The 27,509-nt window shown below is 40.8% G+C and overlaps 1 protein-coding gene across 3 annotated transcripts in view; it reads left to right on the top strand.

Annotated features, from left to right (window-relative positions):
* Positions 1 to 27,509, top strand: part of LOC120545374 (astrotactin-2-like) — a 298,446-nt gene that overhangs the window by 252,284 nt on the left and 18,653 nt on the right. For all 3 annotated transcript variants that reach the window (XM_039779627.1, XM_039779628.1, XM_039779629.1), the window contains 2 exons: positions 1,219 to 1,352; positions 5,667 to 5,815. In XM_039779627.1, coding sequence (XP_039635561.1) covers positions 1,219 to 1,352; positions 5,667 to 5,815 — 283 coding nt within the window. The remainder of the gene's footprint in view (positions 1 to 1,218; positions 1,353 to 5,666; positions 5,816 to 27,509) is intronic.

The following is a 27,509-nucleotide window of genomic DNA, read 5'->3' as shown; positions in this document are numbered from 1 at the left end:
GAGTGCATACCCTGACTCTTTTGTGGCCAAGCAGTCTGCCTTTCTGGTCAGGACTATGCCCAAAGTCATCTCAAATGTCACTTCCATTAATCAACACACTGCAGATGCACTGCACTCTGTCTGTGTATATATGCATGTTATGCATGTTCCCACAAAGATGTACATAAAGATGTGTGTGGTCTCATCAGTTCCTTTTGCTTTCGGATAAGTAAATGTCATGGTGTATTAGAACAAAGGAGTGGCTTCTCTCTGCTTTTTTTTGGATGCCTGGTACCCAGTGATAATGTTTCTGCATGTGTCCTATTTGTGTGACCATGATCAAGCACATCTCCAAAGTCTGAATGAGGCAGCACTGCCAACCAGTTAGAGCCCATAAATAACTGAGTGCTCCATTGATCCATAGTGTGACAGGGGGAGCCACAGTGCTTGCGAACTCCCTTGAACTCACTCTCTATCATGCCTGTGGCTTTAGGGAAAGCCCTGACATTATACTTTATTGCTTTGACGGTTATATTGGCATTTTGCTGCCTTTTAGAGGATGACCAAGCTTCTGCCTTAGATTTTTCTTTCACCCGTTAATGAAGCAGCACAAGGAGATGTTAGGAGATGATGTCATCTCTTAGCAACCCCCCACCTCCGCTCCTCCCCTCCCTCTACCTTATCTCCTTCACAGAAAGGCTGAAATCGACACAGACAGAACCACACACAAACATCACATAGAATGGAGGAGGTGGGGAGTCTTTCACACCTCCGTCATAAAAGTCTCAGTACATCTATGATATCACAGCGTAAGCTTGTCAATGTTAGTGAGATGTTCCTGCCTTCCGGTAATTGGAACGGTGGTATGAAAAGGTCACTCTGTGTGTATGTGTGTGGGTGTGTGCATGTGTACCTGTACTTCTAACTTTGTTAGACCTGTTTTGAAGTTCTAGACATTCAGAAATAGGACATTCTGGACAGTCCTCATCCCTCCATCATGGTAAGGCCGAGGTTTGATACATTAGTGTTGATGGTTAATTTTAAGGGATGGGGAAAAGAAAATGAATTTAGTCAATGGGGAGTCATCATATGGACAGAAGTACAAGGAGGTGTGTGTGCTGAGATATGGAGAGCACTGGTGAAGAGGGTGGTCGGGATGGGGGTGGGGTAAGCATAGATGGACTGGGAGTGCATGTTCTGAGAGATAATTGCATTTCTCTCACCTGTTACCCTTTACAGGCCTTCAAGAGTGCCACAATGAGCTCATACTGGTGTGCTGGAAAGGGCGATGTCATTGATAACTGGTGTCGCTGTGACCTGAGTGCCTTCAGCAAAGATGGCCTGCCTAACTGCAGTCCCCTCAGGCAGCCAATGTAAGTGTGAGGTGACACCGTGACACCTAGGAATTCTTGCACAAGATGCACCGATGCATCGCAGGCACACTCAAATAAGCACATGGGCATGCACACACATACCTGTCTCCACTGACTCCTGGGACACTTGAGAAAATTGTAGACACAAGCACAGTCCCAAGTTCTAATAGCTGTCAGTCAGCCCTTACACCCCTCTGAACAGAGCATGCTTTCATTCAAGGTGTCCTTATAAGACTCTTGAGTCATCCACCCCAGCTATTGTTGCCCTAAGAACTTTTAAAGAGAAACAGCAAGTTGAAAGGGCAAGAATTCAGATGATAAGGCTACAATAAAATAATTTAATTACAGAATGAAAATAAAATATGCCTATTAGTATATTATATTCCAGAGTGAATGAGGCACAACCTTTATGCTGTAACAAATTTGATGGCAGAGATGCAAGCCAATCTAAGTCAATTTTTCAAATGTTTTGATTTTGGACCAATTTAATTTAAATCTCTACCTTTGTCCACATTTAAACAACACTAAAGATGATAGTACAACAAGGGGACATTAACACAAACAATAGTACTAACAACATGGTTAGATTTCAGTGGCATTGTCAATTGGACAGGTGTTACCTATCAATTAGACAAACTCTAACAGACAGACTGGATATAATACATTTAATGAATATAAATGGAATAAAAATTATTTACTGATTCAGCTCTTTATGACTTTTCAAATTTGATTGGAGCAAATGGATCCAATTCTAATAATACAAATAATCATTTTGGGGTGTTTGTGAAAAAAAAAAAATCTATTCCTCATTTTACAGTTTATTTTGTAATGATTGTGCAAGGGAAAAAGTATTTGTGGGCTGGTGTGCATGAGGCTATCTTTCAATTCCAACTGTGGCCACCATGTCAAAATCGCCTCCCAGTCCAACACTGTTACTGTTGACTTGAAGACACAGGGCCCTATCTTGCACTCAGCGCAATTGCCTTTGTACACCGACGCATGTATCATTCCTATTTTGCACCCGACGCACAGCGGACTTTTCCCTCCACAGACGCACGTCGGTAAATTAGGGAATGTATTTGCGCTCCTGGGGGCGGTTCAGCGAAAAGAGGAGGCGTGTTCGCGCAAACGCGTTATTTTGTGCTATTCTGCAGTTTCAGAAAACAATTCCGCCATTGACCAGGAAAAACCTGGTCTAAAGTCAGTGGCGCTAGTCTAAAGTCAGTAGCGCGTTATTCAGATGCTATTTTAGGGGCGCATGCTTGGCCATAATGTAGCGTGTGCACAACGCGCATACACTTCTCTCATCTAAATGGATGCAGCAGTTCCCATTTTTGCAAACCATACATAATTACAAAGGAAAATATTACTGAAAATGCGCTTCAGGTGTTTGGATAGGTCAGGAGGCACTTTACAGAACAGTCCTCAAAAAGTCGCAGCATTCTTTGTGGCTTGTTGTGTTTTACACAACATTTCCATGAATCATGGATGTGTTGATGACATAAATGAGGAAATATTAGAGGACTTAAGGAGACGTGATGTTGAACTACGGCGGGATCTGGTCCGGGAATAATGCGCGATGTGCTCCTGATGGAGCGGGTGGACGGAGATGGAGTGGGGGGAAGAGGAAGAGGCACAACAGGTGCAGGTGGTGCGTTTGGAGGCCCACGCTCCATGGCTGCAGCAATCCTCTCCAGACTTGAGGAGATGCGCCCGAGAGGCCGCAGCAACATCGCCACTCGGCCAAGACGGGCATTTATTACTTTGTCGCATCTCGCATTGGCAGCTCCCGCTGGCGTGCGCCAGGCAAATCCGCCTTCATAATAGCAATCCGCCATGGAACAAGCGCCCTCTCTTAAAGGGAATGTGAGATGACGCTCTGATTGGTTTATTGCACTTTACGCCCAAACCACACCTAGCTACTTCAGACCAACCCATTTTAGATTTGCGTCGGGCGCAAGAGTCATTTATCCCGCCGGTAAAATAGCAACAGCGCCCGAGATCCGCCCACAAAGCTACTTGCGTTTTGCGTTTCATACTTGCGTTTCAGATCGTTAAAATAGGGCCCACAGTGTTACAATACATACAATTCTACAAAAATTGGGCATACTCCATATGCTGATAAAGAATATGTAATATGATAAAAAAAACTCCACAAAATCCAAAAACCTTGTGCAGAGATTGGTCTTAAAGGAACACGCCGACTTATTGGGAATTTAGCTTATTCACCGTAACCCCCAGAGTAAGACAAGTCGATACATACCCTTCTCATCTCCGTGCGTGCTGTAACGCTGTCTGACGGCTCCAGCGGCATCAGCCCATCACAGAACAGGCAGGTGAATGGTTCCAGAAATCCTACTGCTCCAAATAAGTGACAAAATAACGCCAACATGTTCCTATTTACATGTTGTGATTTGTAGAGTCACCTCGTGTACAAAAAACAACGTAACATGAGACACAGCCATCTTCTAACCGTAAACAAACCGGGAACTATATTCTCAGGCAGAAGAATATAGTACTTGGGCGGAGTGATATGCTCGCAGCAAGCCTGTCTGAGAATATAGTTCCCGGTTTGTTTACGGTTAGAAGACGGCTGTGTCTCATGTTACGTTGTTTTTACGCTGTGACTCTACAAATCACACATAGGAACATGTTGGCATTATTTTGTCACTTTTGTCACAATTGGGATCAATAGGATTACTGGAACCATTCACCTGCAGGATCTGTGCTAGGCTAAGCTAATGCTGGAGCCCTCAGACAGCGTTACAGCACGCACGGAGATGAGAAGGGTATGTATCGACTTGTCTAACTCTGGGAGTTACGGTGAATACGCTAAATTCCCAATAAGTCGGCGTGTTCCTTTAAAGGTTAACTACCGTTTTTTTCAACCTGGAGTTAGCAGCGGCGAAACAATGTAAGTTAATAGGGCAATTGTCCAGCTTGTATTTACCTTCACAAAAGTGATTGTTTTGCCACTGACAGGCTCAGATTAATATTCTGACAAAATTATGGAAAGGATTTCTAAGGAGGTCAACCTTTCTGTTAAAGAGTAATATCCTTTTTTCAAACATAAAAACATCCGCAAAATTGCGTTCGGTGGGTTTAGTGAACACAACATTTCCATGTAAATAAACAGTAATTTTAGCATTGTAAAATACACTTCGACATACAGTCAACAGAAACAAAATAAAACTATGAAAAGTCGTTTTGGGTCATCTTTCCACTTTTCCAACCATCACAACTCTAGTTTTGGTTGAAATGTGAATATATGTTGGCTCTATACACACTAAAAATATTTCTTTTTTACGTGGAGTCTGGTGGGTTTAGCGCTAGCGACTTCAGACCTGTTTCTGGTTAAACAGAAAGGTCTCAAATAGGTTTTAAAGGTCTATCTCTGAAGGGATCCTTTCCATAATGTTGTCAGACACTTAATAATTAATTAATCCGAGCACTTTTGTGAAGGTAAATACAAGCTAGACAATTGCCCTTTTAAGTTTCAAAGATTGTTGTTCCCATCAGTCACTTCGACACAAAGACATAGGAAAATAAGGTCCAGGTTGAAAAAAACGGTAGATACCCTTTAACTCTTTAGCAATACTTTACCAAAAATATGTTGCACAAGTATTGCGCAAGTAGTTTGAAATGCTTTTGTGGTGGTTTTGGTATTGTTTTGTTTGTGGATTGTGGTTGTGGAATTGGAGAGGACGGGCGTGTTGCCACAACCTGAGTTTTGGTCAGGCTTTCCCTGGGCCCATGCTTGCTGGCACGAGAGAATCAGTGAAGAGTTGCTACAGCAGCCAAATCTCCAACTCTGGCCAGCTGGAGTCTAAGGCCAGTAAAAACCTGCAGTACTTATTATTGTCTGTGAGGATAAAACCGATTGGCATGCTTTTTATGAAAGAGGGATAACCTACCTCTCTCAGCCATTGTCAAAGACACAGCTGCAGGGCAGGCACAATGGTAATATTGGTCTTTTATCTCTTTTGAAGGATTAAAGAGGAAAAACTGCACAGGGAACACTTCTGGAGAACAGGTGGCATCGGAATGCTGTTTTGTTCAAAGCTGCTGTTTGCCATCCTGTTGTCCAGTGAGATACTGTATATGTAGATGTGTGACAGTCTCTACTTTAACATAACAATAACCACATGGGATTCCTACTTATCAATGGGTTTAGGGCCGTATTTTGCACACACAGTTTAATTTAAAATTCCAAATGAGGGCAACAAACGTATGTGGTAACCTTTTGATCTCATTGTTGATATTTATTTTATTTCCATGTGTTAAACCTTGTCCTCTCTATGTTGCATCCATCAGTTTGCACCTAGCCCCTTACCTGGAGCCCTCAAGCACAATGGTTGCCCTGGAGTGGATGGATGTGGAGCCTCTGATTGGCTGCAAAGTTTCCGACTACATCATCCAGCATAAACGAGTGGAGGATCCTTCGGAGGCCGAGGTCTACACAGGTAAAAAAACTCAACAACAAGCCTGAGTTGACGTACTTTTTGTATCTGTATATATCTGAATACTATGATATGAAGTGAGCTTGTCTGTTAGCTTGTTAATCATCAGACAGTTTTATAAAGACGTCTTTTTTTTTTCCCCAATGTGTTTGGAACTTCCTCCTTCATGCCACGAACATGCACACTCACATTTATACAAACATACAAATAGTTACACACAAAAATACAAGTACTGAGAAAGAGAATAATTTCTGTATGTTTATCATTTTGGTGGTTTCATTAGCTCTTTTGGGTGACAGTGGTTAGCACCACATATGGTTTTCCCTCCACTGTCCACAGATGTTGAAATTAGGTGGATTAGAGGCTTTACAATATATTGTCTGTTTGTCCTGTAATAGCCTTGTGACTAGCTGAATTAGGGAAAGTTTCACAGCATGTTTTAACTGCAAATAGAAAGAAAATTACATCATTCACAATGTTTAAATCAAGCATCTACTAAGCACAAAATTACAGGGGTTGATAATTAAGATTTTTGATGAGTTGATAGAAGGAGTTGAAGTTACATTTTAAGGGAATGAGGTTAAAGTTTTGGTCTGGATACAGAACAGAAGGAAGGGCTTAGACTGAAGATATGAGAAGATGACATAGGGCAATTTATCAAGTGCCATAAATGGTGCTGACCATTGTGCCGTAGGGCTATAGAAGTGGTCATGGTTGTGACGAGGGGCTGGGGTGAGTCAGAGGAAGGGTGATAGGAAGGAATTTAATAATATTGGAGAAACGAGGTGGTCTGGAAGAAGCCGGTTTTAGTCATTGGGAACTATGGACAGGCCATCCATCACCCCTGGGAGGAGTGCTGATGAAGCGTGGGCACCAGCAAGCGAGGAGAGGGTACAGACAGCTAGACACAGGCATGCTGCTGGCAGAGGTGAGGTAGGCAAGGGCAGATGGTGTGGGTGACTCACTCTGCTATGTGCCAGTCACCACTATAAATCATGTAACAGACAGTACGATACAGATTGGAAGATCTAGCATATATCTAATTTAGTTGAGTGCATTGATATGTGTGTGTTTATGACGCTCTTAGAGAGGAGTAGATTATGTTAATTTGCAGGACACTCTGGCAGAGTATAGGTTCTTCTTCAGTGGAAACATCATGTATTATGAACTGTTTAGGCATACACATATGGATAGCTCCCACTTCCAGTGTGAATACTGAAAACTGCAGCTACTCAAAACCCTCATTGTTCTCCAAAAAGGGGGGAAAAGATTACTGATACAAACTTGGAAGGTATTGCAGGGATCAATTTATGAAATAATAGGGGCCTCTCAAAATGATGAAATTTTGTTCTCTGGGCTCAGCAAATAAAAGCCATAATGTCATTTTCTCACACTTACCCTGACTTATTTTGAAATTATTGGATTTATACTCCCTGCACCCACTGCTGGCTTTTCATTTAAGGACCATCTTTGAGGCACTTACAAGGAAAATAGAAGTCTGTATAATAAAATCCTAAGCTGAGATAAATAAGAAGTCCAGTTTAGCCCTGCTCACCTTGTGGATACAAAGTAACAAACTCATCTAATGCTCTTAAACTCAGTCATTCCTTGATGCTTTTTTCTCAGCAGTGCTCTTCTTGACTTTCACATATATACACACACACACACACACACACACACACACACACACACACACACACACACACACACACACACACACACACACACACACACACACACACACACACATTCCCCTGAATGTTAAAGCTGCCAGTAAAACAAGTCTTATAATCATTGGCCACTGAAGAGCTCTTATGGAGCAGTTTGGGGATAAATACTTTGCCCGAGGGCATCTTGGTGGTTTTCGTGTTTCTCCTTCATTTTCCCTGTTCATATTTTCCAAGACTGTGTGATGATTTGAAGCAGTGAGCTTGCAGTCAAGCCTTCTTCTCCAACATCTAAGGGTAGGTACACACTAAAGGATTATTCGGCTGATTTACAGTAAACTGTATTTGACAATCTAGGCAATCATAGGGAAAAACCCTGATCCAAAGCTTAGTCTTGGCTGATATTTGGCAATACAGAGCAGTGTAAAGTGTTCAGATTAGATTTTAAAGAGAGAATATTATGGAAAACAAGACATTTTTATGTGATCGAATTGCACCATTTTAACAACTCATGAACTCCCCCAGTTGGATGTCAGACAAGATTGAGCAGTGCCAGCAGTGCTCACAGCTAATCACAGTAGTACATTTTGAATACAGTACAAACAACATTTTCATTTCCTTTCAGAGCTCAATCTGGAGCATTCAGTAGTCTAGCCTAGAATGAAAGAGGAAAATATAAAATTAGCAAAAAAAGCTGAGTAAATATTTAAATTTTATTTAAAAAAGGAAAATATTTGGGCAGGCCAGGTTAAAAAGAGATGCCTTGGCTGTAATATTTTGTGGGCCAAAAAAGTACAAAAGAAAGTGGACATTGCCACTGAAATCAGAAGGCGGATGAGACACAGATCATGAACACGTTGTGATGGAGAGATGGGACTTTGACCATCAGCGACACCATCAGTAGTAAGGGCACCTGCATCCAGGGGATGGGATTCAGCCACGCCAACATCCAAAGAAGCTGAGGCTGCATTCGCATCTATTGCCTAGTTGAAACACTGCTTCTGGCTGGTGTCTGGGAGAGAGGAAAGATAAACAGACAGCCACACACAGACACTCAGCCATGCTGAGCATGAGTCACACACACAGAGTGCACACATTCAGACGTGTACACTCATACAGATGGCAGACAGAGAGTGAGTGTGGAGATGCACATACTTGGATGCAGCTCTCACTAGGTTCTGAAAGCCATGTTTCGATGTCAGAGCTGTCTAGACTAGGATAGGAGATGATACTGTATCCCTCCTGAGATAGATATTGTCAAGGTCATTTGACAATAAGAATAAATCAGTCTTGTTTTGTTTTTTTAGATTCATCTAATTGGGAGAACACTCTATGCTACCTGCTTTTATACTGCCTTGTTTTGTTTCAGGGCTAATCAAGCAGTCTTATTAAAAATGGATTACAGGTCAACTTCAATGGGGAGTGTGTTATCAATTAAAGTTGTTTCTGCATATTTGTTATTGGGGTATGTGCACATATGTAATCAATAATTCTAGTTTAGTGGCATCAAAATGCCCAAGTTTAGCCAAATAAGAATATAAAGATATACCACATGTGTTAATGGTTGTATTAGGGCTGGGCGATAAATCGATTTTATCGATTAACTCGAATGTGTAGTTAACGTGGATTTGTTTAAATGAGAAATCGATTTTCTCCTTAACATCCACCGATGCTCCCCTCTGGGCTCCCGTAGCTCCGAACGGGCTCATCCCTCCCCTCACGCGTTTGCCATAGAGATACACAAACAACATGGCAGCGACAGGGACTAACATTAATTATTTTCTTAACCAGTCGTTTCATTACTTAGCTACTTATCTGTAATCTCCGCCGAAATGACCGGCCGCTCGCGTTGCACTGTCCCCGGCTGAGAGTCACCTATTCTCGGTAACTGAACAACCAGCTACAGCTGACCTGAAGGAGCACCATGCGGGGCACCAGAGCCGGTGTTGACGAATTCTTTTGCGGCTCAACACATCTACTAAATGCCGCTGATACAACCGAGCTGTGACGGAGGTCTGTAGCGGCTTAAAAAAACTTGCAATCGCTGCTCTGTAGCACGGAGCTCCGCTTCGATGTTTGTGTTTATCGCTAGGAAGGAGCTTGCTACAGGTATGCTACATTCATGAGACCATGAGATGTTAACGTACGTTACTCAAAATAGGGGCAAGGTTGCGCAATAACGTTAAAATGATTTGAACTTTTAGCGAGGAACGAGAAGTGAATTACCTGTGTGTGTGTGAAAACAGCTTTATCTCACGCATCCGTTTTGTTGTTGTTGAATATATAGCCCCCCAAAAGAAAAACTCAAACCAATTTATATTTCCACAAAATTGGCATGAATAATCATAATGGTATACATGTCCCATGTCTGTGTGTGTGTGTGTGTATGAGTCAAAACTAAATAAAACTTGTTTTGAACATTTTCTTTGTCATCTGCAGATTGATTTTAAGTAGAGGGAGAAAAAAATTGATTTAAATCTTAAATCGGATTTTTATTTTTTAAATCGGGGATTTTATTTTTAGGCCATATCGCCCAGCCCTAGGTTGTATACAGTATGGGAATGTATTTTTGCTTATTCATTTGATAACTTGAGAACTTAAAACTCCCTAGCAACATCAGCAGCATAAGGTTCATTCACAAATGTCATCACCACTGTGGCCATAAGTTGTTTTTTAAAACCTCCAAATCCCCCATTGTCATTTCCAGTTATCACTGCATATGAGTTGTATCTGTTTTGGAATGCAGTGAGTATTTTCAAAAGCTGGGTGACAGTTTTATCCTTGTTAATAAGCAGATTCAAATGACGTAATATGCCAACCTTTTGGCTCGGGTTTTTCATCCGTACCAGCTTCCTGCATGAATGGATGCAATCATAGGGTCCTTGAAAATCATCAGTGAATGGTATCTTCTTCTAAGCTAATATCCATAAATGTTGCTAATGTGACTCCCTCTTGCTTTATGTAAATTATAGAAATGATATTGTGCCTTTGCTCATAACATGGAGCTGCACATTTTCATTCAGTAGGCATCAGTGCTGAGTGGAGAAGTTATGTAGAAGTTTGAGTGTGTTTTTTGGAGCTGCCTTCTTAAGTTATAACCCCTCCATCATTATAGTGGGTGGTGTAAGGATCAATCATGTTAGTTCACTGACTGTTTCTAATGCTGCCTAGGCATCTCCTTGCAATTTGTCAATTGCTTGCTCATTGTACTTTGGCTTGTATCACAAATGCATCATCATTCATTACATCACAATCATATTTGGCTGTAAACCGAAAAGGACATTATGCACACATAGGCCAGGACAGGTTGACTTCAACTTGTGTCTAAATAATGACCTGAAAGTGAAAGCAAGGAGCAAAATAAACTGAGATAATTAAGAAGAGGTTAACGTGTCAAGATCTCATGCTCTTTTTTTTCCACCAGCATTGCTTCCTGGAACGTTTCCAACATCCTTCACATGGCCCCTGAAACCAGGGACCACTAGGTTACATTTTTCACTTTTTACATCTTTTGTTGACATCTCTCAGCATTCCTTCTCTCTTAAATTGTCTTTGTCCCTCTTTTTTGTATCAGGAAGGCTTTAGAGAGATCAGGTCGTTTTGTAGCATTACTCTCACATCTGTACAAACTATCAGGCTCCTGTCCCTTTGTATCACCCCACTTATCAATGCTGTTTAGAAAAAAAGCAATCTTTTCTTGAAGACTTCTCCCTGGTCCCTCACAAATCTTGCCTCTGAGATCAACAGTGACTGTAGGATAGCCTTGCTGCTTTGATGTGCAAGAAGATCAGCTGAGCCCCTAGTTCATGTACAGTTTTTTGTTGCTTATGACATGATGTTCTACCAGCAGCCCAAGTCTGGACCCAGATATGTGTGGTTTTAAAGCATGGGAGAGATATATTCACTACCTATGATAAACACCTGAACCATTTTACCTTTTTTAACTGGTTGCAATTTCAATTATCTTAATGTTTTGAATTGAATAGATACCTTTTGGTAAAATGGAATAACCAGGAACAGCTTGACCTGACCGGAAACCCTGAGACTAAAAAAGAATCCGCTCAGTGAGTGTTGTTTTCCATGGCTGTCAGTGCCAAACTAACACCTACAGTGCATCAACCGGCTCCAGTATATCGTTAACTTATTCTCGAGCCCTCACATAAGTACTCTGACATACACCAGGGTTGATGTTAGTGCTCAAAGAAAGAAAAAAACCTGGAAATAACACATTAGTTGCACATACTTCTCCCTTCTGTCCTTGAATGCCTCCCATTTCCATATAATAAGGACTTCCTTTTTCAGGAATGTGAGCCAAAATGTACCTGGTCAACTTTGTTACGTCCTGACAACCGCTTAAACTCTTCTACTGCTGAAAGCCCCCACCTCCTCATCAAAAATGCTGCTATTCTGTTCTGTGTATAGATTCCTTAAATAACTTGAGAATGTTAGGCACTGCTTTTTTCAATGTGTTATGTTCAGACCCTTGACCTCTTGCACACAAGCATTAATGGCAGACCCAGGGATATATATTTTTTAAAGGAATATTAATAATCATTGGAATTATTGAAGTAATATGTGATGTTTGATTTGCAGAAAGATACATAAATGAAGGTTCTGCCTTGAAACGGTTCTAAGCAAAACGGGTAACTAAATAACAGGCCTGTGAAAATATGTATTTGCCAACTAATCAGATATACTATAGCTTTTTAGTGTTTGTTTTTTTAGCCAAGACAATAAATGCATGGAGCATGGAGCACAAGGTTGACAACTTATAAAGTTTCACCTGTAGTCCTATGTATGCAATTCATAACCATTTCTTTTTTTAAATATTTGGCTACATACATTACTAACTGCATTCTCTTAGAATCTCTATACACTCAGGACATAGGGGGAAGCCCTGCCATCATACAGAGATGGCATCACTATGGCAACTCATTCTTAACAATGGAAATCAGGATAACAACACTCAACCTTACCCTGTAGAACACAGGGATGCTGCAAACCACTCCTCCTGGTCTCTGAAGAGAATCAAGCATTGTTCCACACACATTGTGCATTTGTCAGTGCAGTAGACCCACAGGGAATCAGGCACACACAAATGTGACTTGAGCTGTACAGGGTCAGCAATCATGAACACACCAACAAACATGTACTTAATAAAGGTGGGGGGTACACACCATTGAGAGGCTATGATCATCTCGGCTCAGAACAATCGACCCATCCTTTCAGCAAAGTTGAATGTGGGGACACTGTGACATCAAACAGTCCCCTGAATAGATAAAAACAAAACCAAGAATAAAGAGAGAGGGAGTGCAGTGAAGGCATAATCCAGGCCCGGATTGGCTAATCGGGAGCACCGGGAGAATTCCCGGTGGGCCGGTCTGGTTGTTTGGTTGTGAGGGCCGGTGTTCAGGTATGGCACTGGGTTGAGATCATAGTTGAATATTTTGGATGCTGTCCCTATGCTGCCTGCACTCGCAGCCCACTTTTTGTATTTACAGTATTTATTTTTTCTTGCAGCCCACCGTTCTCTTCATTCATGCAGCCCACTCGCAGAGTGCAGCCTGGTTAATGATGACCTATTTATGTTCGGAGTCCTCCGACGGCAGCACCTTGCTAAAAAAACAAACAAATCGTCATCGTACACAAGTCACTGCTTGTTGGAGGATGCCACCGCGAGCAAAAAGAAGCTGTTTTAAACGGGTAATAGAAAGCGCAAAACGGCACTGAAAAAGCATCAATTTAAAAAGTAGAGCTCTAGAAAGTGACACGGCCAGATTAACTTTTTCTATTTTTAGCAAAACGCCAAATGAAGACGTTGAGACGGGTAAGCTAAGTTAGTTAGGAAAAGTGCCTGCAAACCAGCGTCTATGTTTATGAATCAAACTTGTTCTTGTAGCTCCGCAGCAGCAGCTAGTAGGCCTACTAGTCCAGTTTGCTGCTAACAGTGACAATGAAGAGCCAGTAAGGTTACCAAGCAGCAGCTATATGAGCCCAGAACTCCAGTTTGGGCAGGTAGGGTTGATCATTGACTGAGTATTATAAGAATTAATAAGTGTGGTGTTGACCTGCTCTATATGAAAAATGCCCTGGGATAAGTAATGATGCCAGATGATTCGGCACTACCATAATGACACTGACTTGACTTGATCAGAAAGCTTTGTAAAAAGGAGAGATTTGTGCTGAGAATTTAGTGTCAGAAGTAGAGCCAGTAGTGTGCATTAGGGATAGCTGCTGTCAGTGTGGATGGCACATCTACTGTAAGCTGTTGTATCACAGTGTGTGAACAAGCAAACATGATCAGACTAGCTACAATATAATCAATTTTTATGACCAAATATTACTTGTGACCCATTATGAAAGTTGTAATGAGTTGAAATAAATAAAGTTGAAAAATTAAATTATGGTGTCATTAGAAAGTGCAATACAATGTATCTCGTTCTTTATTTAATCTGTGATTACGTATTTGCACAGAAACAGATTCTGATATTGTTCAACATCATTGGGTTGTTGTTAAGATGTTAACTTTTCTAATAAATCTACATTGTTAGGCAACACTTGGAAATAGTGATATTTTACAAAATACACCGAATTACAAGGATTTAGAGGACAGGGCGCTATTGCAGACTTATATACTAAGGTTTTGATTACATTTTTTTAATATAGTCATTCGTGAAGTAAAGTGGGCCGGTCTAAGGCATGAAAATCCAGGGCTGAAAATGAGTCCCAATCCGGCCCTGGCATAATCTAGTTTGGGGAAGTTTGTGCCAAGGGATCCCTGCCCAGGAACGTGGAACTGTATAGACCAAGATGCAGCCATACGAACTGTCTTCACAGAGATTCACTGAACAGAGCAGGCTAACAAATACCATTTTGGAGATACAATCACAAGCCAATTTGCTCTGCTAGGGGGTTCCCAAGAACTCCGTGGCCATAGCGGATAAAAATCTGCTGTAAGCTCACTGAGGCTGAGTGCTCAACATAGTACGTCGGCATGCGCGCAGGACATGAGTGATGCAGGGAGTCAAGAACAGCCACATTGTCATTGGAGGTTGTCTTATTTACATAATCCATCCTGTCTTAGTCACGAAAACTAACAGTGAGGATGAGGGTATTGCAGACACCATTGTTACTGCCAAGATCCAGGTCCTGTGGTTTAGCATAGAAGAAGTCTGAACATGGCTAGTGCCAGATGTAAAGATGGGACAGACAGAGAATGATCACCTATTCCTACAAGGCCAGAAAGGCAAGACAGGCACTGACTCATTGAGATAAAGCGTAGGTAAGAATGAGTTCATCCCAGATTGCAGTTAATCATTTCAACAGGGTGTTTTCAAGTGCTTGAAAAAAAGCAGATGCAAAGGTGAGATTTAATGGACATACACAGTATACAAACATGATAACTCATCCTGATTGGCAGGCAAATTCTCAGAGGATAATAATTAGGCTAGACCCTGTTAGAGAGCAGTGGCTGTGTGAAACAAAACAAAAATTAAAGGAAACCCTGATCATTGGTGACATTTGAATTTCTTAGCAAAATATTTACCTTTTTTCCTTTTTAACTTATCTCCTTACTCCTCATGTTGCAAGCTATGGAGCAAAAGTGAAATGAAACACTGTAAGTGGTATGTCTGCCTGCCAATATGATTCTACCACGTGACCAACACTATAAGGAAAATCATGAATCTTTCAGACTAATGATTCCTACCCTTAGGGCCCATGTTAAGTTTATTTTACAAGCTTCTTATCCTCTTCTGATTTCAGTCACATCCGTGATGGTTATGAGTGATCCACATCACTGTGCCACTGTGCCTCACATAGGCCTCTAGATGGCACACCAAGGCAGAGACAGCATTCACAGAGAAGCAAGTTAGATAGGCAGTGCTGATGTATTATTGTGGGGCTCAGCGTTCCTCTACAGCAATAGGTCAACCAGCTGTGATATGAAAGAAGATATTGAGGATTACGGATGATATTAAGAAATTTGATAAGAGCATTAAAATGGACAAATGTGAGAAAATCTCTTGAGGTAGCTTCAATACCTGCAATAGCCAAAAATAAGCGACATAGCAAAAGAGATTAGCAGCTAAATTGTGTAAATGATACTGAATTGACATTTAGAGCATGTCCTTTTAACCTGTGATCAGATTACAAAAACAACCCTCTGAGGATATTTTCAATTCAATTTCAATTCAATTTTATTAATAGTATCAAATCATAAGAGTTATCTCAAGACACTTTACAGATAGAGTAGGTCTAGACCACACTATAATTTACAAAGACCCAACAATTCCAGTAATTCCTTCAAGAGCAAGCATTTAGACAGTGGCGAGGAAAAACTCCCTTTTAGGGAGAAACCTTGGGTGGTGAGGAAAACCTGGTAGGCGGTGTCTGACGGTGCCGATTGGGGGTGTGACGAACAGTGGCAATAATAGTCACAATAAAGATAATGGAACTATGACTAGAAGTAGTAGTTGTAGTAGTTCATGGCATAGCAGGGCACTGCAGGGTATTACAGGGTGTAGCAGGGCACTGCAGGGCATAGCAGGACGTAACAGGGCACTGTAGGGCATAGCAGGGTGTAGCAGGGCATAACAAGACGTAGCAGGTGTAGCAGGGCACTTCAGAGCGTAGCAGGGTGTAGCATGGCATAGCAGGGCGCGGAGCAGGACCACGGCGACAGCTGCAACCATGATTTAGGTGCCACCCTAATCCAAGGAAAACTGCTGGGCACAAAAAGAATAAGGACTCCGGGGAATAAGCTCCCCAGAGCTAAGTTGGTAACAAGCATTTCTGGGACATGGATGCACACAGATGGAAAGAGAGAGGAGAGAGGAGCTCAGTGTGTCAAAGGAAGTCCCCTGGCAGTCTAAAACTATAACAGCATAATTAAGAGCTGGTGCAAGGCAAACCTGAGCCAGTTCTATAAGGATTGGTAGATGAATCTGACGACTATGAAGAGAAGCAGAGAAGAGAAGGGGTGCCGTGTCTGTAGCTGTACACCCTCCCCCGCCGGTCTAGGCGAATGCTGCAATTCCTCACTCCCTAACTATAAGCTTTATCAAAGAGGAGAGTTTTAAGTTTTCTCTTAAATGTGGTGACGGTGTCTGCCTCCCGAACCCAGACTGGGAGCTGGTTCCACAGGAGAGGAGCCTGATAGCTGATTGATTTGTCATTTGTAACCAGGCCAATAATAAGGAACTCACTTTGTTATCTAAACATAATATAGCCAGGTAATCAAACTTACCATTAAAACATCTACTTTAAGCCTGAATGAACACCATATGACTGTATGGGATTAATTAGTGACTTACCTACACTATAATGTCATACCATATCTGTAAGCTCTCTTTTCTGTCTATCTCACTGGGAGTTCCGAGAAGAACAAAAATAGAAGGGGCCAAAAATTTTATGAAATTTGTCTAATAAAAGGTTTCACCAAAAGTGCCACTTATTGGCTGAATTCAGAATGCTTCTGGGTTCCATCCATCATTACATTTTTACAATCCCTCTATTGTCTTGTCAGCTGCCAATTTGCACGGCTTGTCCTTAAATCACTACAGTTTTGCTGAGGTAACACTTTTTTGTGAATGTGCTAATCAGTGTAGCACTGTGCTTCCCACAACTCTCACAAGAATGTACACACTTAGCACTAATTAAAAACCTGTGAGTCTGCGTTGCGTCATCGCTCTATGATACCTGATTTTGTGGCACGGCGAACAACCAAGTGCAGGGCAGAGCTGGAGAATTCCTAGAATTGGAACAAATGAGAGGACACGGCAAAGAATGGGTAGAAAAGTCAAAGAGGAGAGGAAAGAGAGATCACAATGTAGAGGAGTGGAAGAGGGATGCAGACAGCAGCAGAGGGTTACACAGCAATGATGTCACCTCATGCTGGCACTGTTGACTGAGATACAGATTAGCCATTTGATCTTTGCCCTTATTTTAGTTCCAATTGCCTCCCAGCTCACACAGCAAGCTTATTGGGATACATGACATGTGGATCTTCCTCTGTTTTACTCTCCTCTTCTGTCACATACATTTCTACTTTCATCATGTCCCCTGTTTCGTCCGTGATCAGCGGTATCCCCCACCTCTGTTTATGTAACAGCTCCATTATTGGTTGAGAACAAGAATGCCCCCCAATGCGTCGATAAGCCCTCATTCAAAGAGATTGAATTATATGGAGATAAACGGTGTCCTTGAGCATGGGTGCAGATAACAGATTGGAGTGACACAGCTGACTCTCTTTGTTTTGTTAATTAAAGATGACCTCATCGCTAAAAATGGACGCTGTGCACCTCCTCGTCACGAGCCTCGCCATCAGCAGATTGCAGATTGCAGGCAGGGGGCCAAGGGCTTTCTGCATTCCCTTTCCTTTTTTGCTTCCTTTCCTATTTTGCCTCTTCACACGCACATTTTTAGTCTCTCTCTCTCTTCGCCATAGGTCTAGACTTGCCTGATTTCATTTTTTTGTCTCTCTATCTCTCAGTAACAATTACACTCCATCTGTGTCCCTTATGCAGACATGGACAATTAATGTGAGTTCATGGAACCTCTAACTTACATTGATGGATTTGTGCTGGAATTGTAATTAAGACAAGATGAGGATGCGGGCCCTCAGTGCCTTCCTTTTCATTCATCATAGTATATGGCCAGGCCTTGTGTCTCCATCAGTAATAAGGATAATGATGAGATCTTTGTTTATTATGAAACATTGGCATAACTCATGGTGGTCTGGACTTGATCTTTGTTGAATTTTGGCTAAAAGTCGACAAGCAACAATTGCTTACCCTACACACTCCACAGAGCCAGCTGAAGCCATCAGAGCCCACCAGTCTTGTGGTACAGCAGGTGGAGGATGGCAGTGCACACCAACCAGTCAATGCAGTGCAGCCTCACTATAAGACACAAGCCAACAGCCTGTCATCACCCACAGGTCTATTCTTAGTGCTAAGTACAGACCCAGGGGGAGACATAGCCACAGTAAAGGGAACCAGGGGCAGTAAAAACAGACCACACAACATCAAAATGGTAGACATGGACCCAGGAGGCCATTAGTCCATGACCAACCACCTGACAATTTCTTTCTATGCAGAAAGGGCAGGGGCAGCCCATTATCAAATAGCACGTCATTCAGCCCGTTTTCAAACAGGACGTCATTTAGCCCATTGTCAAACCACGTCATTCTTAGGTTCTTGGAACCAGTGTGGCACAAAGTTCTGATGAACAGGCAGGGCATCAACCGTGTTGCCACTAAATATCAACACTAGCAGCGGTAAGATAGGGCTGTTAAAAAATTACGCCATTGTATCATGCAATACAACTATCAGTTTGACTGTTTATTATGTGACAAATAGAATCAAAAAATGATTAATATTTGCAATTTGTGGTTATTTTTGTTCAGCTATGACATAATTTGGCCCCTATGCCTGTAATATCATAAGTCCACAGAGCTGCAGAAATATAATAGTACCATGAATGACAGCGAAATTAAATATCAAATTCGTCCTAATTGCTGATGAAGGTCTAGCACCGAAACATCGCAAACAAATGTATTTTTGCAAGATAGACAGTGTGCGGGAGTTTGTTTGCATCTCATGGGATAATCCAAAAATGGATTAATCAGTTTTTGCTATTACATCTTCTGAATTTGTTTTACTGGATTTTTATTCAGACCCATATGTTACATTAGCTTCAATTATCACCTCTTGTCTTTGATTAAAACATGGCCTTGATGAAAACTCAATTATTATGAGCTGGAGGGAAGTTGATTAATTTCAGATAACTGCAAGGCTCTGACGTAATACTCTTATTACTCTTGCAAATGAAGGCGTTATCAAGATGTAAGAGTTCCATCGAACTGTCCATTATATTACCTACTGCTCAACAACAGCATACCATCTCATCAGTTTATACATTCAGTAAATGTTTTAGAGATACAGCTAACTGTTCCCTTGAGGGATGGGTTAAATGCAGAGAATGAATTTCGCTACATGTACGTGTATGTGACAATAAAAGTACCTTTACCTTTTTTTAATGGGTAGGTGTCGAGAAGCAGTGTTTATTCACTTTGGGAAAGCAACATTGTGTCTGTAGAATGCATGTCTTAGTTAATGTGATTGGCATTGGTTCAAATAAATTTACATGTGGTTGCCAATTTGGGAAAAATCCAGTTACTTGATCAGCATTACTTGATAACCTGGCCAGGGTTATAATTTTAATTCCCACTAGGGGTAATTGTAATGTACTGTATGTTTTCTATATATACTGTAGTTGTTTACATTTCTCTCAAACTGATCTGCTGACTTTTCTTTTTGCCAACATGATGTTGACGTTTTTGTTTTTAGTGAAATGCCTCAACAACTATGGAATAGGTTGCCATTCAATTTGGTACCAATATCCATGGCACCCAGAGGATACATCTTAATGACTGTGTTGATCCCATGACTTTTGAAAGTCAGCAGGGCAAAGTGTTCACTAATCCCATGAAGTATTTACTATATGGGATGGCACAACATTTTGCATTGTACAGACATTCATTATTTTCAAACAATTAATGATAATTAATGATGATTTTGAAAGACATGTCTGGACAAATAATTGATAGATTGCCGTGGAATTAGGTATATATGTTCATGTTGCCACCCAGATGACTTACAATAACTTTTATGTTCCTTTAAGTTCTTATCTAGCGTCCTCAACTGATGACACATTTTTTAATTGCCTAATACTTTGGTTTATGACCAAATACCAGCAAAACTAATGGCATTCCCTACATCGTGTTCAGTGCTGATTAGTGAATGTTAGAATGCTAACATGCTAGACTAAAATGGTAGATATGATGTACATTGTACATGTATATGTACATTATACCTCCTAAACATCTGCATGTTAGAATTGTTAATGTGAGCATGTTAGCATTCCAGTTTTAGCATTAAACTCAAAGCATAATTGTGCTGACATATAGCTTCACAAAGCTGCTAGCATGGTTATAGACTCTTGGTCTTTTACATGCTGCTTCTGGATTACAGAATCAGATAACAAGTAGAGGACTGTCTTGTTATGTTGTTATGCAGATGATATGCAGCTGTACCTTTCAGTCAAGAAGAACAAGCCATTGTTCTGAGCAATGATTAGGATATCAATATGTGCAAAAGCAGTATGATCTTGTAAATCTTGTCTCAAGACTTCACTTTATTCTGTTTGCATTCCTGTTGTTTTATTTATTTATTTTTTATATTTATTAATTCATGTATATAACAACCAACAGGATAATTGCAACACATACGTATTACACAACAATTACTTTGTGATGGCACAAGGATAGTTCAAATTGAGTTTATGTCTGTATAATGGCAATGCAAAATGTACCTAATAAGAGCACATCATTCCATTCCAATCTATTTAAGACTTCTCTCTTAAATCATAAAAAAACACAGTTTTCATAAATGAATTATGTATTTTTCCGCCAGCACAGTGCCTCAGCAGGGTTTTCCAAAGGGATGTCCTTCTGCCTGATTAGAAACACTTGGACAATTATGTGCAACTCAACCTGCTTGGAGAAATCTATTTCCCACAGTGCTTTGTTCCACCTCTAAATATCTGCTGGATGGCATAAATCCCCATAACTCAATTGCAACCCCCGCCCACACTTTTTATTTTACCTTGAATTTCCTGCCATAGGTGGCATTATGTGACATTTGGTTGCATGTGACAGTTTGTGTGTACCTGTTCAATGTGTGTGTGTATGTGTGTGTGAGAGAGAGAGGAAGGGAGGAAGGTGACGTGGTCGAGGCTCAGTGTGGGGAGTGGAGGGTTGAGTGCTGACAGTTTAACAGAAGAGGCCCTTAGCAGGTTTGGCAGCCCACAGGAAATATAAAGCTTGTGATTTGTTTGTTAATATAAAGCTTGTGTTTAGTTTGTTTAAAAAGAGTCCACTGTGCAATTGCCTGGACTGATAATAGGTTGACATAGAGAGAGAGAGATAAAGTAAAACAGGGGAGAAAGAGGGTAGTTAGAGGACAAACAGAAATGTGATTTGAGAAAGAAAAGGAGAGGATGAACTGAATATATATATATATATATATATATATATATATATATATTATAATTCATATACAAAATTTTGTTTCTGATGCACCAAACTTTGCACAGCTTGTGAACCCAAATAAATGTTCATTATTTACTTCCAAGACCTAATGTGAAATTAAACTTTAAACCTTTTTTATTAAATGAAATACATTGTTGCTGGTATGATGCAAATATAATGCACAAAATACATTAAAATACTGTGTATTTTATAAAAACCAACTAACATTTTGTAGTACCTTACCTGTTTGAAATGCACTGACAGCAATAATTTATGCGTACATTAAAGAATAATTACATTACTGCATTCACTCACTGTACAGAAATGTATATAACATTCATACATCATTTATAAATCTAAGGAGGTACAAAAACAGTGCCTTGCTACAGTGTTTTTTCTTCAGCTACATTCCCTCACATTTCCTCTTTGAGCAGAAAAAAGTCCTAATGTTTGAACCCACTGACCCTAAGAATTTATACACACACATACACACACACACACACACACACACACACACACACACACACACACACACACACACACACACAGCAAATGGCTGAGGCAGTTACACTGTGCCTGAATGCAGAGACAAAATTGAAATTAAATGTCGGTGATAACAGTATAGCAAGTCTGACTTCCTTCCAACATCAGACAAAATGCCACCATGTACACACCTGTCTCCACACCCTGCCACAAAAGGACAAACAAGGTGACATACATGTCCATTGTGTATGCGTGTGTTAGTTTATAATCCTACTCTTGTGTTTCAATAGTTCAACTTTCTGTTCACTCTTTGTTATTGCCCTTTCCCTTATGTTTTGTTATGTGCCAGGGTTTATTGAGAGGGGTTTTCCTTGTCGTCTTTGATAATTTGGGCGAGTCTGGGTCAGTTACTGTTGCTGTTGTGCGCCCGCATAGCCCTTGGAGACAGTGTATATGATATTGGGTCCGTACAAATAAACTTGACTTGACTTGTTGGCAACTACATCATAGTTACGAGGCCTGTTTGTATTTGAATCAAAGCGGTTCTCTCTGTATGCTGTCTGTCAACCGGTCTTGTCATGTTCCCATGATTTGCTATTATTTATTCCTTTTTCTGCTTACCAGAAAGGTCACCTGGCATTTACCATGAGGTTTAAATCGCCATGGAAGCTGGAGAACACGCGAAATGGCTTTTACCGTAATAGAATTTTGGGGGCCTTAATTTTTGCCAGCTGTGTGCTGTTTTGGCTTCGGTATTGACAGAAATGTTGACGGACCACAGGCCTACCCGTGAGGAACCCCTCAGAAGGGTAGAACCATTAATGCTGCTTCTGGGTGGTTTTTGATATCATATTCTAGAGTTAATGGATTTCATTTTGAGTATAATTACCTAATTCTAGATTGGTACGCAGCACTTAAAAGCTACCACCTTGGAGGCAGTAGATGATTGAAGGTCCTCAGTAGAAATTAGCAAACTTCCACAGACATAGCAATACATCTGTGCCAACAGCTTGTAAAAACACTTCCAGTTTAGCAGTTGAGTCATACCATCATTTTGCATGTGTGAACAATCCACATGATATTCATCACCCTGTGTCATTTCCTCACCCCAGTCTCTACTCCCTCAGATGCATACACACTCCACCCCTCTTTCTCATCTCTCCTCTTGTGTGATACTGAATGAAAGCAGGTATCTTCTTTCTACTCTCTCAAATGTAAGACTGTAGTAAGCAGGAGGGTCAAGGTGTTAATAAAGGAAATATGTTAAAGTAAACCAGGGCTTCGCCAAAATAAGGTATAAGTTTTGAGGCAGTGAGTGATAAATACAAATATTTATTAGTAATAAGTTTTTGCGTATTTTCTTTGTAAGGGATTGTAAGAACATGTGCTGCTGATTAATAAACTGTTGTTATAAAGCATGTGTTGCTGGAATTTCCTCTTTCTCCACTTTGAATCAAGCAGCAGCTTGATTAGGAGAGATGTAGAGTGAGACCACTGCCATATGTTCAAAGCTCAAAGCCAAGTTTTAAAAGATTATCACATAGTTTAGTTCAAATATTGAGAAATAATTTCTCAAGATTTTGTGTTCAAGGTTTTGCAGTTGTAAGATCTGACAAAAAATATTCTGTCTTCCTGTTTGACCACTTTGTCTTGAGAAAAAAAATGAATGCTCAAAATAATGTTTGCTTACAGTATTCATGCCTTTCACCACTCTCAAGGGACCATCACCGTCTGCCAGTGTTCTCATGTAGGATCACTTTGCAACTTCAGGTGGTGTCACCTTGTATTTAATATCTCTTAAATCAGTAGGGAGATTTCTTAAAGTTACTTATTCTGCATTTCACATTGAAACTGCTGTTGTGTGATGTGCGTTTTTCTTTTAAAATGACATTTTGTATAATTCCTTGTAAAACAACTGTCCTGTTTTCTTTTATGTTAGTTTAGAATGTTTCAGTATTATGTTCTCTTTACTTACAACGGTTTGCTTCTTGCAAACTGACATTTGCACATAGAAAAGGACTACGTGGGTTCTCAGATAGCTCAGTGGGTAGAGCGGGGGCCCACGTGTAGAGGTTTACTCCTCAATGCAGCGGGCCCGGGTTCGACTCCGACCTGTGGCCCTTTGCTGCATGCCATTCCCCCCTCTCCCTCCCTTTTCATTTCTTCAGCTGTCCTGTCAATAAAGGCCTAAAAATGCCCAAAAAAATTATCTTAAAAAAAAAAGAAAAGGACTACATGAGTCCCTTTACTGTGTGCACATGATGGTACATTGTGTACCCCTACTAAGCCTGCGTACTGGTCTGATATTTATGTTATTGCATAACAGTTTATAGCTTTCAGATGGCTCTGTTTAAAGAGGGTTTGACCCATGGAATGTGTGGTAGAGTTTGCTAGGTAAGGGTATATGATTGTTAAAAGAACTAAAACACACTCTGTGTTCTCCTGCTGAGTCCTTAAATTGATACTTATACAGTAAGCCACTGGAGAGCCACCGAAGACCAGACCAAAGGAATTTGTCTTTTGTTTAGTCTTCCAGATAGATTAAAGTTACTTAGGCACTTCCTTGTGCTGTAAGTGACATAAGTGGTCTATTCACACTGTACATGCAATGTCCAATTATGACACTTTTCCTCATGTAGCTAAGCTAAGCCCATGATGCTCCTCTGTATTTATGCATGTGGGAGACATAACATCTTTGTAACTCTGTTAGTAAACATGGATATTGTCATGGCAAGTTTGTTTTGGACTCAAACTGATAAAGAACAGTGTTGCAAATTAACTACAACAGAAATACTATGATCAACACATTTTATAATGGCATAAGCACGTTGTGTTCCTAGATTCTTGACCACTAGCGCAATTTACTTTGTAAACCGACGCATGTATCGTTCCTAATTTGCACCCGACGCACAGCAGACTTTTCCCTCCACAGACTCACGTCGGTAAATTAGGGAATGAACTTGCACTCCCATGGGCGGTTCAGCAAAAAGAGCAAGTGTGTTCCGGCGTAAACGTTTCCTAGTGCTATTTTGCAGTTTCAGAAAACAATTCCGCCACTGACCAGGATAAACCTAATCTAAAGTCAGTGGCGCGTTATTCAGATGCTATTTTAAGGGCACATGCTTGGCTGTAATGTAGAGTGTGCACACCGCGTATACACTTTGCTTCTCTCATCTCACAGACCCAGCAGTTCCCATTTTTGCAAACTATACATAATTACAAGGAAAAATATGACCTTGTTTTACACAACATTTCTATGAATCATGGGTGCATTGATGACATAAATGAGGAAATATTAGAGGACTTAAGGAGATGTGATGTTGAACTGTATGTGCCGATGCCACTTGACCCAGGGAGAAGAAAGACAGAAGAGCTGCATTGTCTATAGTGAGGTAATCTCGGTCTAATGTTAGACTACATTGCAAAAATATCACCATGCATTCATAACCTCGTCATTCAGTGAGAATGAGCCCAAAACATCGGAAAGTATGTTTTTGTGAAATTTCTTTATTTACATTTTGTCAAAAAGAAATCTCAATAGCAATAGGTCTCCTCGGCTGTGAACCACTCCTGGCGTGCGCACATGGATGTATTACAGTTTTTTACAATTGCTTACACAAAACTTTCCCACAATTAGCAAAACCTTACACTCAAGGAACAAAACACTGGCCTAGATTTGCACAACTGTAAGCACATTGTCAGCTTCACACTTTTTGCAAAACATCCCACACAGTGATTTGCAAAACACTAAACACACTTGTATGCATTTGACAAAGAAATTTATCATGATGTCATTTCCTTGCTATTTCAAAGCAAAGGCTTTCAAATGAACACACCCATGAACCAATTGGTTAAACACAGCCACCAGGTATAAAAACACATGATTGCTTAACTGTAGACACCACTCAGGTTTAAGCACTATATAAAATGCAGCAGGTAAGTTCACCTGCCTTCAACCAAAATGGAAGGAGTCAGAAGAAGAAGACTGAGAGTGAGAGGGGGAATCCACAGAGATGGAGGTAGAGGAAGAAGCCCAGCCAGAGGTAGAGGCCGAGGTGGAGGTAGAAGGAGAGGGAGAGGGAGAGGAAGAACTGAAGCCGGAGCATATGCTCAAAGAAGAAGAGAACCAAATTTATCAAATGAAATTCGCGCAACATTAGTGGACCATGTTGTGAACCATTGACGCTGAGGGAGGCTGGACTAAGAGTTCAGCCAAATCTTAGTAGATATACAGTGGCATCTGTCATAAGGACATTTCGACAAGGAAAAAGAAAATCTGTCTACAGTTACAGTAATCAGCTGCTCATTGTATGCACCATATCAGCACTTTTGATACCCCTCCCTGTGACATTTGAGGATTGAGGGTCGAGAACGACAAGGAGGAAGGGGGCCCATATTCACACGAGGGTTTACGATCTCCGGCCCCAGGCTCAGGTACCCCTCATTGAGGCCATGGGGGACACCTGTGACCAAGTCGACGCTGCAGCTCTGCAAGGATAGATTGGACATTCAAGACGGTTGTCTTGTCAATGAGGATATTGCCTGTGATGTTGATGAAATTCTCTGGCCAGATCCAACTAGGCGAAGAGATAATGTTTAGTATTTTCTGTACTTTTTCAGATAATTTTTTTGTTTATTGTTGTTTTTTTGTGATTGTAACCTGTACTGGATACCATATTCTATGTTTGTCTGTTGTTTGCTGAGCTAACAGTGTTATGCACACTACTGTAGTAGCATGAAAACTAGGACATGTTTTGTTGTGATTCTCCATGTTGACTGATTTGGGTATATGGAGAGAAATACATTATGTTTTCCTCAGTCTGCAGCATTGGTCTAGTGTAGTGTGTGGTGAACTTATTGTAAATTTGCACTTTCTTTGTGTACTTCATTTACAGTACTCTAATCACTGAGAAGTAGAATTGCTAAAAGTGTTTTAGGTTAGCAACAGCAGTGTGTAACTGGTTCAAACAGGATTAAGTCAAATGAAACATGTGTGTTTCATATGGTAACAAAATATGTTTTTTATAAATTAGTGTATAGTTTTTGCAAGAGTGTTTCATTTTGCAAAGGGTCTGAGGTGTTCTGCTAATTGGGTGTGTGGTTGTGCTAATTGTGTGTAGTGTTTTGAAAAATACGGTCCCTGTTTTCAAAATTGTGCTTAAGCAATTGAAAAAAACTGTAACAGCGTGCACCTAGCAAATCCACCATTATAATAGCAATCCGCCATGGAACAAGCGCGCCTGCTTTTAAAGGGAATGTGAGATAACGCTCTGATTGGTTTATTGCACGTTACGTCCAAACCAAACCTATGAGTAATGTAGCTACTTCAGACCAACCCATGTTTGATTTGCGTCGGGCGCAAGAGTCATTTATCTCGCCGGTATAATAGCAACAGCGCCCGAGATCCGCCCACAAAGCTACTTGCGTTTTGCGTTCGATACTTGCGTTTCAGATC

Source organism: Perca fluviatilis, chromosome 17 (assembly GCF_010015445.1).
Source record: "Perca fluviatilis chromosome 17, GENO_Pfluv_1.0, whole genome shotgun sequence".
NCBI lineage: Eukaryota > Metazoa > Chordata > Actinopteri > Perciformes > Percidae > Perca > Perca fluviatilis.
This window is presented reverse-complemented; position numbering and strand designations above follow the sequence as displayed.